This window comes from Dendropsophus ebraccatus, chromosome 9 (genome assembly GCF_027789765.1).
Source record: "Dendropsophus ebraccatus isolate aDenEbr1 chromosome 9, aDenEbr1.pat, whole genome shotgun sequence".
NCBI lineage: Eukaryota > Metazoa > Chordata > Amphibia > Anura > Hylidae > Dendropsophus > Dendropsophus ebraccatus.
This window is the reverse complement of record NC_091462.1, coordinates 21,119,879-21,134,937: the sequence shown is the minus strand read 5'-3', so window position 1 is coordinate 21,134,937 and position 15,059 is coordinate 21,119,879. Positions and strand designations below refer to the sequence as shown.

The 15,059-nt window shown below is 44.4% G+C and overlaps 2 protein-coding genes across 3 annotated transcripts in view; one reads left to right on the top strand and one right to left on the bottom strand.

The window, feature by feature from the left end:
• Positions 1-3,435, bottom strand: part of LOC138800746 (protein mono-ADP-ribosyltransferase PARP15-like) — a 28,487-nt gene extending 25,052 nt beyond the window's left edge. The window contains exons 1-3 of the mRNA XM_069982685.1: positions 3,334-3,435; positions 2,113-2,278; positions 1,079-1,141 (exon numbers count right to left, since the gene is read on the bottom strand). Coding sequence (XP_069838786.1) covers positions 1,079-1,141; positions 2,113-2,227 — 178 coding nt within the window. The 5' untranslated portion in view covers positions 2,228-2,278; positions 3,334-3,435. The remainder of the gene's footprint in view (positions 1-1,078; positions 1,142-2,112; positions 2,279-3,333) is intronic.
• The window catches only part of NMI (N-myc and STAT interactor), a 35,365-nt gene that overhangs the window by 6,917 nt on the left and 13,389 nt on the right, over positions 1-15,059 (top strand). Inside the window, exons 1-2 of one of the 2 annotated variants that reach the window (XM_069982686.1) lie at positions 11,019-11,188; positions 14,553-14,613. In XM_069982686.1, coding sequence (XP_069838787.1) covers positions 14,566-14,613 — 48 coding nt within the window. In that variant the 5' untranslated portion in view covers positions 11,019-11,188; positions 14,553-14,565. Of the gene's footprint in view, positions 1-11,018; positions 11,189-14,552; positions 14,614-15,059 lie in introns of those variants that run through there. The other variant, XM_069982687.1, reaches the window with a different exon arrangement.

Here is a 15,059-nt window from a genome sequence, read left to right as displayed (position 1 = left end):
TGAAAAATAAGTAAAAAAAAGAAAAAGAAAAAAATCAATGTTGTAACACTGACATGTAAAAACAATATATAGTTAAAATGCACAAGCCTGGAGGACAGAAATGGCTGCACATCGCACCCATGGTTGATACGAAAGCTTGTTCAGCTACATTAAAAACCAACACCAGAAGTTAGTACAGTATATAATTTGATGAAACCATATTGCCTCATGTACCACGTGCAGGTCTATGATACACATGAGTCCCTATGCTAAACAACATTGTGCCGGTCAGCGATCGCCAAACTCGGCAAAGCAAGTGCAAGCAGGGAAGGCGGGCACCTGTGCACACATGGTAAGTACCTCCTCTTTCTTCCATTCTACCTGTTGGTGCAGTGGTGAGTATTAAAACCTTGTTCACACTTGTCTTGCTTGGTGACCGCCTTATCCATCAGCGGTGCCTGCAGGGTGTGGGGGGGCCCTTGGGGTTTGGTTCTGTGATGGTGGGGTTGCAAGGCTATTCTGAGGCCCCCCCTCCCCTGTTGTCGCTTGCTTTGCGGAGTTGGCGGTCGCTGACCGACAGTGTTGATTTAGTGTAGGGACTCATGTGGGCCAGGGGACCTACACGTGGTACATGAGGCAATTTCTGTCCTCCAGGCTTGTACAATATATAGTTAATTTGGGGGTGGGTGAGGGGGGGAATAAAGTACTCCCAAAGTTGTAGGCCATACCAATGCTATGTGTTCCATGATGAGAAAGGGTAGACAATATGGTCTATTACATACAGTAGGTTGTCCAAACTCTTTCTGATTGGAGCAGCCATGGCGTATAGCTTTGCTGTAGCCAATGTAATTTGCATGGCAGCATAGCTTAATGGAGAAATGGCTGTATATTATATTAATATGTATGTATGTACAGTATGTGTATAATAGATGAGCACAGCTTTGCCAGACAACAGGACCAATGGGAACTGCTGCACACATTTTCGAGAAGTGACTCTCTACATGGAACAACCCTAATAAGGTACGAATGTGTAATCTTCTGTAGTTACCACTATGGGGCGTCAGTGCAAATATACAGAGATGGACAGATATGTTCATACCTAAACGTGCACATTCGTCCTTTACAGTAGGTCCTGCTGCAGTCAGGATAGATTTAGATACACCTGCAAGAATAAAGTATTGGTATTTCCATCCACCATGAAATAAAAACGTGGATCTGTATGGATCTCACCAATTGATCTCAGCTGTGTGGGTGCATCCTAAACCCCTTCCCCCTGCAGTTTATTAGAAGAAAAAAAGATTTCCAAAATCCTAGGAGGGAGCTCAGTGAACATGGTTTAATATTCCAATAGGAGCTGTATAATTCCCTGTTCAGTGAGCGCAGGAAAACATTATTTTGTAATGTTACTCTATGGCGGTGTGAAAGGGAAATAAAAGATTTAGCGCTCAGAAAAAGTAACAGAAAAGTAGACCTGTGAACCCTATAAAAAATGTTAAATAGTCTGTGTACTATAGGCATTGTTTATTCACCCCCTTGATGATGCCGCGGTCACAGCAAAACATGTTGGGAGACTCTAAATTTAACAGTATTCTTAGCGACAGATGAGACAAGGACAAAAGGGAATCCAGTAGACAACTAATTGATATGAATATACTGTGATGGTGTGCATCAAACTTTTTTCCAGGAATTTCTAGAAAGACCTATCCCCCCCAGGATTCCTTGTCCATAAGATGATGTGGCCATCTGTTCATCAAAACTAAAAAGTAACCTGCCATAAACACTATAGGAAAGAATTCAAAGTGTAGAACTAAATACAGAATTATCTCTTTCATACAGAGCAGTCGTATGATTAGGGCCATGGGTACGTAACTCACGGCTCTATTCCTTCCTATGGAAGTACTGGTAAGAGCCGAGTACGCCGTAAGAACGTAAGAACGATGTACTCAGTTCTTTTCATCACTCCTTAGGAATGATTAGAACCACAGGTTGCATGCTGTACCTGCGGCACTATTCATTACACAGAAGCCGGGGGTTGATCGGTCCACGATCTCTTACTTTTCCCCTATCCACAGGAGTTAATTTGGCCCGGACAATCTCTTTAAGGAAACCTGATAGTTTGAAAAAAAATCTTACCAAAGTTTTGGTCCAGTGTTGCGTTACTTAAGTTGACTATGAAATCTGTTCTTTCAGCAGTGATATCGCCCTTTTTCACCTTCACAGATGTTCCACAAATTACTACTTCACTCATGATGGCGTCTTCTCCTGATATAAAACCCTCATAAGTTACTTGGTTTCATCCCTAAAAAATGGATAAGATGTAGGAAACATTGAGGGCATTCATGTCCGTTTGGCACTGATCCTGGGTGGGTTATTATACTGAGGTCAGTAAAGGTTATGACTAAGGAGAAGGGGGAAGAAGTGTTAAAGATGGAGAAAGTGACCATTCTTGAAATGGACTGTACTCTGGAGTTATTGTCAGGATAAAACAGGAAACTTCCCAAAAACTTTAACACAGAGTTAAAAGTGCGCCACTCTCCGCCATGCCACCAATTGCTAGAACGAGTCAGGAGAAGCTCTCGGCTTGGCACAGATTTTATAGCAAGTCTATGGATCCCATATCCCACAATGAGCCGGGGAGGGAAGTGCTTAGCAATCATTGGAAGTGTGTTCATTGTTGTAAGTGTGGTGCTCCAAAATTAAGATTTTGAAATTAAAATTAAGGTTAAACTCTCTCTTGCTGTTTGACTGACTGGTGCTATATAGGGCCGTTGTGGAAAGTGTGTAAGCAGACAGACCAAGAACATGTTTTTAGATTGTTTAGTGTTTGCCCTCCGTATGAGAAGAACTCCCTATTTTAGATGTTCTGTAAGAAAACACCTGGTATGGACTATCCTCTTGTGTCTGGTGCCTGCTTAACACCACCTTTGCTCCACTCCAAATAGTACATTGTGTGACACCCCTGAAAGTATAGTGAGCAACACCATTGAAGGGCTAACCCAAAGAGTCACTGCTGTGACTACCCAGCTAGGAGATTGCTCACGCAAGTAAAGTGAGTGGGATGCAGTATGACACCAACCTACACCAATCGTTACACAACATCTTCAATATCCGACACCCCGAAGTGATAAGGAGACTACTGTGGGAAAAACCCACAGTGGAGGTAACCACAAGCCTTGCAAGCTGTCTCCCTGGTACAAAACACATTAGAAAGGTGCAAAACTTGGTAAAAAAAAAAAAACAACAACAACTAACAAACGCTAAGTGTTCGGATGATGTTGCCGAACCCCAACATTTTGACAGATCCACTGATCACTACAGAAATTTTCCGTGTGAATTTTTTTGTTCAGTACTCACAAGGTGGAGAGGTGGAAACCAGCATATAGTGCATCCTTAATGTGATACTCCCATCAGTCCCACCGTGGCCTGGATTAGTACAGTGATGAATAGCTGGTAGAGGGGTGGTATATTAAGAGTACAGTCTCCCGTCCATCCTATGCTGCACTCACACGGAAGTAAGATAGTGATGTTTATTGTGTAACTAGGGAATTTCCAGGCATCAGGAAACGCCCCTACCCTGACAACACTTTCACTTTTCCACCTCTATTTACCTGAGTACACTTTCACTTTTAGATTATTAAATGCTTAAAGCACCCCCTAAGCCTATAGAGATATTGGCATTGCTGAAAAGCAAGGTCTTGAGGTTGGTGTTCTGTCAGCTCAGCCTGAGGTGTTAGTGTTGTGACGCCAGTGCTAGTCCAGCACACAGGTGTGATGTCAATACCTGCTTTTTTATAGTATGGCTGGCTGTGTTCCCCAAATGGTTGGTAACCTGCCGGGTTGCACTGGGTCCCTTGGGCTCTTGTTAGGGCAGTTCTGAGTGGCAACTGACCCACCTGGACTGTCGGTACGCCGCCACCCACAGAAAGGGGAAAAATAACCCAAGGGGGGACATTTGCAAAGCATCTGCTCGAGGCATACCCCAGGGAGAAGGTGCAGATTCGCCCCTTCTCCCTGGTGTACGCCTCCCGTATGCCCTGCTCGCCCAATGGGCGGGCTGGGGGAGCTTGAGGGAGCATGACAAGAATGGGAGGAGGCATGGCCTCCTCCCATGCCTCATTCATCATGAGTTACGCCTGCTCGCAGGTGTAAATCATGATCCAAATGTACACCTGCTGGAAGCAGGTGTAGATTTAGTACGCCGGGCGCAGGTTCCGGCGCCCGGCCGGCCGGATTCACTAAGGGGTGCACGCCTGCCGGGGAAAGGGGGCGGGGCCTAATATAAGACCGGCGTACTTCTTAAATCCCCCCCAATGCGTGCAGTTGTGTGTGTATCAGTACTGGTGGATGACAGTGTCCAAGTAGTATAAACATAGAACTGTAAGACTTCTCATTACAGCAGTACACGTTTTCACTATTAGATAAATCTTTACACAAAGTGCTTGACCCTTTGTGCTAGAGGAGATGCTTGAGAGTAGCAAGAAAGAGAGGTAGTTATAGCGGTGCATGTAAATTAGAGTGGAGTAGAGGAGAGGAGTTGGCCAGAGGAGCCCCAACCCAGTGTAGCAATGTACTCTGCTGGAACCTGGAGATATCTTTGTAGTGGTGTTATTTGTACTTGTGTTTAGACTTTGGTCTGACCACCTTCTGCTCCCTGGTATCGTCGAACCCATCCCAGTAGGGTAGTATAAGCCCCAGCCGTGGTTATCTGGGTTTAACTAGGTGTCCAAGGTGTCCCTGTTACCTGCACTGCGCGATAGGATACGTACTGGCTGCTTTGTCCTATCGAGGGTAGTTCCTCTGTCTGTCAGGATACTGCCCTGCTCTTTGTAGACGTGTTCTCGGCGTGGGTCAGGGTGTTCCTTGGTTACCTCCCTTTAGTGTGCTTAGCACTGCATAGTATATAAAGTAGTAGTAGTAAGAAACAGGTTGGTCTCTAACTGCATCTGTACATTTCTGTGTCTGGTCTCTCACTTTGTGTCCCCAACAGGGGTCCTGGCATCAGCTAGGCCCTGGCTTAACTTCAGCAGGAACAGTGTTTTTTGTGTCCTTCCTCTGTGAGAAACTGGATAACATTAACACTACTCTGCACTTCCTCCACCAGTGTAAACTCCTCCTACAGGGGCTTGTAGTGTGTCTCTCTGTGAGTGGTGTGCAGGAGAAAGGAGAAAGATCACAGGCTAAAAGAGAAGAGCATCTCCTATAGGTCAGCATAAAACACATGGTACACAAAATCTTTAAAGGGAACCTGTCACCCCCCGTGCCGGGGTGACAGGCTCCCGACCCCCCGTTAGAGCCCCCTATACTCACCTAATTCCGCCGGGTCCCGCTTCTGGAGGTGGTCATGTGACGGAGATCTCAGCCGCTGCAGCCCGGCGCGCGCGCTGAGAGATGAGTCCAACGCTCATAGAGAATGATGGAGCGCTGGACTCTCCTGTCATTCTCTATGGGTGTTGGACTCATCTCTCAACGCGCATGCCCAATACATATAAACACAACCCATATAAATATAAAATACTGACACCTAGTGGTAAAGCTTTAGAGTACCTCACCACCACTTTAAACTGAGAGAAAAAAATACTTTTTTTTTGACAGGTGCATAGGAGAGACAAAAACACCAGTGGTGGGACACCACAATAGCTGCTGCAGCTACTGCTGCTGGGAAGTTCCCCACAATGTGCTGAAAGGTTCCACATTGCGTTTTTAATATAAATTTTAGAGATAAACACAACTTTAGGCCTCTTGTACATGTTCTGTGTTTCTCTCCGTAATTGCAGACGGTCTACGGATCTATTACTTTAAATGGCTCCATTCACTTATCTGTATGTGTTATGGGGCTGTGATCTGTGCTGCAAAAAAAACAGGTAGAACCTACTACAGACCATAGTACGAAGGCCTTTCTGCCAACCCTCATATTATATAAGGCCCCTCTGTGCCATTCCTATATACTATAAGGCCCCTCTTTGCAGCTCCCATATTGTATTATACCCCTCTCCACAAGCCCTATATAGCAATAGGCCCCTCTGTGCGTCCCCTATACTCCCCTCTGTGGCTAAATTCACAGTTTTAGTTAATGAAAAAATCTTAGAAATAAAGCTAGAAGATATGAGGAATTTGAAGTTTTGGGGAAAATGTGTCCAGTAAGGAAAGATGTGGGGAAGAGGGAAGAAGTAGAACAGTAGCAAATCCCACAGAAAACCTCTCCTGCTCTGGACAGTTCCTGACATGGACAGAGGTGGCAGCAGAGAGCACTGTGTCAGACTGGAATGAATACACCACTTCCTGCAGGACATATAGCAGCTGATAAATACTGGAGGAAATCTGTATAACTTTCTGGCACCAGTTGATTTAAAAACTTTTTCTCTGGTGTACCCCTTTAAGAGACAGGATCCTGAATAGAAAAACTTGTTCTGCTTGTTGTTATCGTCAATAGTGCTTGACTTTCCTTGTACTGTAACTCCACTCCCAGTGCGTGATAGCTATACTAACAACAAAAAAACAACTTAACCCCTTAGTGACCGCGGCTATATGTGTTTTTATCGTGGTGACTAAGGGGCCTCATGCTACGTCACCACCATTTATACAATGGCAGCCCGCCACAGGTCTCTCATGCCAGGATTGGGGGAGCTCAACTGTCCGTATGAGCTGTCAGGACTTGAGAAACCTCAGATTCTGGCAGTTTAACCAGTTTCATGCCAAGATTACATAAAAAGTGTTTCTGTTGTGTGATTACTGTCATTACTGGACACTTAGTATTTCACATAATGTCACTGTTTTTACTCATTGTTTCCCGTTACACCATTGTGAGTGTGTTTCTTCCTCCCCACCCCTCTCCCTCAGGGACTGGTTTACCTCCAGTCTTACACTGGAGCAGTCTAAAGGTTCTTTTACACCAAACAAATTTTGTCTGCCCACAACGGCATGCGAATGTGGATTAGTACTGATGAACGAACTTCAGAAAAGTGTCCGGGTTTGGCCTCATGTCCGAATCCAAACACTCAGCATTTAGCTCCCGATTCCTGGAATCCTGGAAAATATGTGCAGCAGTCTGGAGTGAGGGGATCTCAGGGAGTTACTGTATGATGAATAAGTAAAGAAATATCCTGTCACAGGCCGAGTGGTAATAACTTTCTCCCTGTTCCTGAGGTAAATACTGTCACAAAGGTTAAAGTGACACTGACACTGTTTTGCTACCTGGGCGGGGCTTCTCGACCGAACCCATGGTGGAAGAGGACCCTGCCCGCGAGGATTTACAATCTATAAGGGCTTAAAATAGATTGTAAGCCCTCACGGGCAGGGTCCTTCTCCCCCATGTACCAGTATGCCATTTGCCTTCATGTAATGTGTTTTTGATCTTGTATTGTTCCTGTTTGTTACCCCTATCGCTTGTATAGTGCTCTGGAATTAAGGGCGCTCTATAAATAAATAAATGATCATAATCTCTCTACATGGCCGAGATGGGTCACTGATGTTACAATTATTGGTGTGTATGGGTGGAGTCGCCCATGAGTTGTGGTGCTGACTCCAGTAAATTTCCTCAAAGAAATCTCCTCACAGACTGTAGTCCTCTCAGAGGATGTTACTCCTTCTGCAGCTGCACTCAACTCACCATGGAATTCCTGCACCAACTGCCTCTTAAAGTGACTCTGTACCCACGATCTGACCCTCCCAAACCACTTGTACCTTCAGATAGCTGCTTTTAATCCAAGATCTGTCCTGGGGTCCGTTCGGCAGGGGATGCAGTTATTGTCCTAAAAAACAACTTTTAAACTTGCATCCCCGTGCCCAACGGACGGGGCTTAGGGTATCTGTGCCCTAACTTTGCACCACCCCTCTGTCCCTCCTCCCCACAATCCTTATCATTAGGAATGCCACTGGAACATTTTCTCCTGTCTGAACATTGCACAGGTGCCTTAACGATCCAGCCCATGTTCAGCATTCACACAGCTGATGAATAGGAGACAATCTGCCTGGAGCATTCCTAATGATGAGGAGGGCGGGGAGCAGGGACAGAGAGGGTGTGCCAGCGTAATGCATACACAATCTAAGCCCCGGCCGTTGGGCATGGGGCTGCCAGTTTAAAAGTTGTTTTTTAGGACAATAACTGCATCACCTGCCGAACAGACCAAAGGACAGATCTTGGATTAAAAGCAGCTATCTGATGGTACAAGCGGTTTGGGGGGTCAGATTGTGGGTACAGAGTCGCTTTAAGGGGAGCTCATTAGAATAGCCCCACCTTCTTTCTGGACCTTTCTCCTAGCTTGTGTAGTAGGCTCTGTGCACATGGAGCAAAATGACAGTTTATGAGAGGCTCACGCGCCTCCTCTCTACGTGCTGAAGATGGACATGTCCATTCTTCAGCACATAGAGAAGCAGAGAGAGGAGATGCGCGAGCCTCCCATAGACTGTCATTATGACAGGGAGGCTGGCGGGATTCCGCGACGGACAATTCCTCCAGCTTTGCTCCGTGTGCACGGAGCTGTACACTAAAGAGGTAGTTGGTGTTGCTATGGTAACTCCCTGATGTGGTGTGTAGATGTATAGCTATAATGCCCCATCTCCAGCATGGCTCCTTTCTATAATACAATAAAGTAAAACCAATATATTAATAAATTTATGTCAATACAATACAGGATCCATTCTCTGCCCAACCTTAGGGAAAACCCCAGCTCTTGTACACCACACATGGATACAGCCATTACCTGCATCCATATTTTCCCGGCAGGCCTAGGGTGGCAACCAACTTTTCCAGACACCGGGAGCTGAATGCAGAGTGTTTGGATTGAGCCACATGGCCGGACCCGGACACTTTTCTGAAGTTTGCTCATCACTACCGATCAGTGAGATTGGAGCTTGTTTACGGGGCCTGGCTGCACAAATGATCACTGCATTGTTCATGCAGCCATTTATATATATTGATATCGGCAATATGTTTCATACTGGGAGATGTGCGTCTGATAGCGATACATTTTACCGCTCGCACAAAAGATGACAAGCAGCCATTTTCCTGCTTCTCGGCTAATCACTGATCCTTTCACACAGGCTAAATTATCGACCAAATCAGCGTTTCTAAAAGAGCCCGGTGGGATGACTGCTCCCATGTGTTCCAGGCCGGGTTTTTCCTGGCCTAGAAAATTCAGGAGATCAGCAGAGCTATGGGAATGATTCCAGCTCTGGAGTTTGTTTTGAACTGCAGCTGGGAAGCCGGTGAGTGTTTCTGAGCTGTGATATCCCACCTGTCTACATCCGGGTGGGTGAACTCACAACTGACACTAAGCCGTGAGTTTTGTCTCGTCCACTTGGACTTTATGTTTCTATTGTTTGATAGTGAAATTAGTTTTCTTTTCAGCTGTATTTTCTGAACTGAAAATAACAGGACTGCCATTGTGTTTGAACCATATACAGAAAGAGACTTTCTATTGCCTTTAAAACTAATCTCTACCCCATGTATATCTTCATGCCGGCATGTAAGCTTGCTGGCTCTCTGACTTGCATCCACAATTCTACTCGACTATTGGACTGGGCTCCATGGTCCTTTTCTCTGGTATGTCCTCAGACATGTCAGAAATTATTTTGGGGTCTTAGGCCTCATTCACACATTCCCTGTTCCAAATGGAACACGGGTGTGGAGATGCCCTGGCAGCATCTATGATAAGATGTACTTGAAGCGGGGGAACTGTATATATATATATATATATATATATATATATATATATATATATGCGCCGCGCTGTAATAAAGCAGCCGTGCAGCGTGGAGTATATTCATAGAGTTCCCCCGCTCCTAGCATCTTATCACAGATGCAGCTCAGGAGGGGGGACTCCGTTACAGGCCTTCAAGGTCCATGTTACGTGCGGACGTGTGAATGCGGCCTTAGATACAGCTGGGAGAAGTATGCTGCAGTGCCCTCCACCCCTGACTGACTGAACATTCAAATTTTTTTGCTTCATAGACTATAATGAAGTGACGGGATCTGATTTGATGTACAGACGGTGAATTAGGCGCTAACTCTAACAGACTGGGAGTACACATGGGGGGAGATTTATCAAACATGGTGTAAAGTGAAACTGGCTCAGTTGCCCCTAGCAACCAATCAGATTCCACTTTTTATTCCTCACAGACTCTTTGAAAAATGAAAGGTGGAATCTCATTGGTTGCTAGGGGGCAACTGAGCCAGTTTCACTCTACACCATGTATGATAAATCTCCCCCGAGGTGCGCTATTTTCTAGTATTTCCATGATTTTTTTTTTTAATGCATACAGCTTACTATGCACACCAGTGTTGAGCGGATCTGTCAAAATGGTCGGGTTCAGCAACGTTACCTGAACCCGAACACTCTGCGTTTGATTCCCTGCAGCTGTAGGAGGTGGATGCCATCCTAGGGCTGCCAGGAAAACATGGATACAATCTAAGGCTATGTTCACAAGGTGTAGAAACAATGACCACTAGGCATGAACGGCCATTGTTTAACGTTACCTACAGCCGGAATTAATGATCATGAATTCCGTCCGTAGGTAACGTTAAAGAACGGCCGCTCATGACGAACGGTTGTTGTTTCCACAGTGTGTGAACATAGCTTATAGCTGTATCAATGTTTTTCAGTACTCCCTAGGGCAGCATCCAACTTCTCCAACCGGGGAGAGGGGGGGATCAAACGCAGAGCGTTCAGGTTTAGGTAACATTGCCAAACCCAAACATTTTGACAGATCTGCTCAATGCTAATGTTACATATGTTGTATAGCCACCTGTGGGCGGCCATGTTACAAGACCATACTGTACTTTTTTTCCACAAAGATGGGAATTAGATAAACAACGTCTTAGCCTGCTTTTTTTTTTTTTTTTTTTCTTGAGTTTCTTTGAACTCAATAACTAGAAACACAGCACTCGGCTAAGCGCTTCTCTCTGCTCTTTAACCCCCAAACCCCCAACGTTCATCACCTCTGATGTGTCTCAATGACAGCATTTCAGTCCTGTGTGAACATACACTTTAGAAAGGATATGTAACGCATATGCCTCTGGGCTTGTTTTCCTGATCCCATTAGATCTATGTAATACAGTCCCTGACCTTTGACACAGAAAATATAGTGAAAGTGAAAGTGACGGATTGGTTGAAGTGATCTTTTAGTTTCTTTTCTGCTGCCGGATGTGTTGAGCTCTAGGGCGAGTCTCGTAGTCCTCCTTCTTAGGATTCTCTTCGGTTCGCTGTCTCCGGTGAGTCTATATGTATTCACTTAGTTCCTTTGATTGCTATAAAATATGTATAAAACTATCTCTGTGTACAGTGTCTCCATAGTCTGAGTATTCCTCCGTGTTACCACAGGTTCCCGCCCGTCTGCCACTTCCTGCTCTGTCGTGTGCTGCATAGTCTCATAGTCTTCACTAAGGGTGTTGTGGAGCGTTCGCTTTGGCTGTCCAGGCATGATGGGAATGTAGTTTTGTTACAGCTGGAGGACGAAAGGTTCCCCATCCCTGCTGTATAGTGTAGTGATCTCCAAATAGTGGCTCACCAGCTGGTGCAAAACTACAACTCCCATCATGCCTTGACGCGATGGGAATTGTGTCATGTTGTCTCTGAAAGAAAGTGGCCATGGTTTTTGTAGCGCTGGATAACCCCTTTAAAGGAGGGAATGTCTCATCAGAACATGATCTATTATTTAATTCAAGTTTTTACGTTAAACATATTATTTTTTTTTTCTTTCATTTTACAATCTATATTAAAAAATAATCCTGAAAAGAAGTTTTTATTTTGGCCACTATTCCTAAAGGGAACCCGTCACTATAAAAATGCTACCCAAGCTATCTGCATCATGTTTTAGAGCAGAAGGAGCTGAGCAGATTGATTTATATATATCTTTATGAGAAAAGATTCAGCATAACTTGCAATTTATCAATTGAAATCTCTGATGTTACCATACTAAAGAGTCCAGTCTATTGAGTGACCCCGCCCACTGGACTCAACACAAAATGTGCAGGGATTTCATTCAACAAGTTATACTGAATCTTTTACCACAAAGATATATATCAATTTGCCCAGCTCTTCCTGCTCTATAACATGATGACGATCAATTGGATAGCATTGTCTTGGTGACAGGTTCTCTTTAAAACTAAAGGGCCTATTGCACTAAAAGATTATCGAGTTTACTTGGCTGATTACTGACCGTTCAGGCCAATAATTAGACATGAGCGAGCCAGGCCAATGTCCGGGTTTGTCTTCCTGGTCCATGGAAACAGTCCAAGTCCAACCAGCCTATGACCTAGGGCCACGTTCCCCATGGAGCAGGCAGACAGCGGGATTCAATTGCCGATGGTTCGGGTTGGTATGAATCCAAACCTCGGCGTTACTTGCTCATCTCTACCGATAATTGTTTAGTGTAGCGCATGTTTGAAAGGCAATGATCAGCAGACATGCATGATGTTGGCTCTTCGTGGTCTTTCAACATGCTGAAAGATCACGATTATGTCAGTGACTGTCCGCTGCTCGTCGCCCTGTGTAACAGACGGCTGCTGTCTTCAATAGGCAGCCCAATCGATCTAATGGTCATTGAGGCAGCCCCTCCTGCTCCTCTCTGCGCGTGCAATAGCCCAGGTAGCAAGCGGGGAACAAGAGGGAAGCAACCAGGTCGGCCGACCCTTCCCCAGGAAAATTGCACCGTATAATACAGCCTTACGGCTTATACTGGATGCCATAGAGTGTGAAGCTGCGGGCCGGCATTGACAACATATTGATAAACGCGCTGATACATGGTGCTAGCAGAGCTAAAAGTTTTTAAATCTTCACGAGACTAAAAGGGCTTGTCCAGCGAAAATCTTTTTCTTTCAAATAAACTGGTGTTGAAAAGTTGAAGTTACATAGATTTGTGATTTACTACTTTTAAAAAATCTCAAGTCTTCCCATACTTATTAGCTACTATTTGTCATAGAGGATTTTTTTTTTCTTTTTTTAGTCTGACACAGCGCTCTCTGCTGACATCTCTGGCCGAGACAGGAACTCTGTCTCGGTTTTCTATGAAACCCCATAGAAAACCTCTCCTGCTCTGGGCAGTTCCTGTCTCGGCCAGAGATGTCAGCAGAGAGCACTGTGTCAGACTAAAAATAAAATAACATTTCCTGCATGACATATAGTAGCTAATAAGTATGGGAAGACTTGAGATTTTTTAAAAGTAGCAAATTAAAAATCTATATAACTTTCTGACACCAGTTGATTTGAAAGAAAAAGATTTTCGCTGGACAACCCCTTTTAAGATTTATGAAGCTCTTTTGGCGTCATATTGATACATGACGCCAGGAGTTCCTGATTCCGGCCTGAAACTTCACGCTCCGTGGCATCTGTCATCTACAGAGCGTGAGAATAAAGGCCCTATTGCACTAAACAATTATCAGCCATACTTGGCCGATTACCGGATGTTCTGGCCAATAATTGTTTGGTGTAGTAGGACATGGTAAAAGGCCACAATCAACCAAAAGGTTGGCTGGTTATATCAACGCTTTCATTTCAGTGACTGTCTGTTACATGTCGCCCCACGCAACAGGAGTGGCGGCAGAAGGCTGTTGCTGACTAGAATAGGCAGCCCGGGAAATCTAGGGATCGTCCGGGCAGTTCCTCTTGCTGCTCCCCACTCGCTGTCTGCGTGTAATAGCACAGGCAGGGAGCAGGGAATGAGGGGGAAGCAAGGGCTGAACTCACAGGTCGGCGCTCACTGCCTCCTCAATATCGTACCGTGTAATACAGCCATAAGCCCTTAAAGTGTGCCTGTCATCATAAAAAAAAACTTTTGACATGTCATAGAGACATGTGAAAAGTATTGATCGGTACCGATTAGGAGATAAAGCTGGGAGAGGACTGCGCTGCAGCACATCCACTCCTTGCTCTGAATTTTAAAAAAGAGCTGGACTTATTATGGGCTCCTATGGAGCTCGATTTTTTTTTTTTTTTTTTTTTTTTTTTTTTTTTTATTATTTTTTTTTTTTACTCTGAGCGGGGAGTGGACACGCTGCAGCTGCAGGTCTCTCCTGATCGAACAGACCCGGACTGATCAAAACTTTTGACATGTCTCTGACGTGTTAAAAGTTTTATATGACAGGTACACTTTAAGCTGTTTCTGTACAGATCACTTCCCAGCAGTGCCCTCCTTATCAATACCGGCAGGTGATACCAGTATGTACATAGACAGGAATACAATGAGAAGTGACGCCAGTATATAGATAATGGAGGTAAACACAAGGTATATAGATAACAGTTAACACAATAGCTGTTGCTCACAAATCAGCCTGCCCCTCCCTTGTGGAATCAGCTCACAGAACATGCTCACAGATGTGTCCTATACAAGAATAGGGTCTGAAGATGTTTATGGTGTCTATGTCCATGAGGCTTGCCGTAACCAAGTTCAGGTAATACTTTCAGTTTCCCCCTTTAAGGACCACGTCATTGCTGCACTAAATAAACAAATCTAATTTATTTTGGTTCCTACACAACAAAACACAGAGCTGGATGTGGCAGATCACATCTATAGACCCATCTCTAATATACCTATGTTATAGCATTATTATAATAAAGTAACGTTTTTGTTCATTTCAGATCAGTAAAAAACATGAGTGACACTATTGAGCAGTTAAGAAAAGACCTGGAAATATATAAGGTAATATTTTTTCATAGTTTTTAAATCCACTATTGCATTAGCTGAATGTACGAAACAAAGGGGGGAATTACATGATTAGTGCTCTGAAATATATATATATATATATATATATATATATATATATATACACACAAAAGTGCTGTTTATACTAAAGTAACTTACATCCCTGTACTGTTTTTCTCCCACACGGATTTTATAAGACCCTGGTTTCCTCTCTGAACTGGGACCCTGCTGTTATGCATCAGTGCAGACTTCCCACAATCCTCCTTGGTTTGCAGGCTTAGTGGAGACCAACTGCTAGTACTTTCTGGAGATTGCAGTTGAATTGAGCATGTCTAACCCCCTTAGTGGGTCATAACCAATGGCAGCAGGTTATTATTAAAATAATGCAAGCAGATGGGGGATTAGTAAGTCTATGTCTCTCACATCATCAGAACAACAGGACA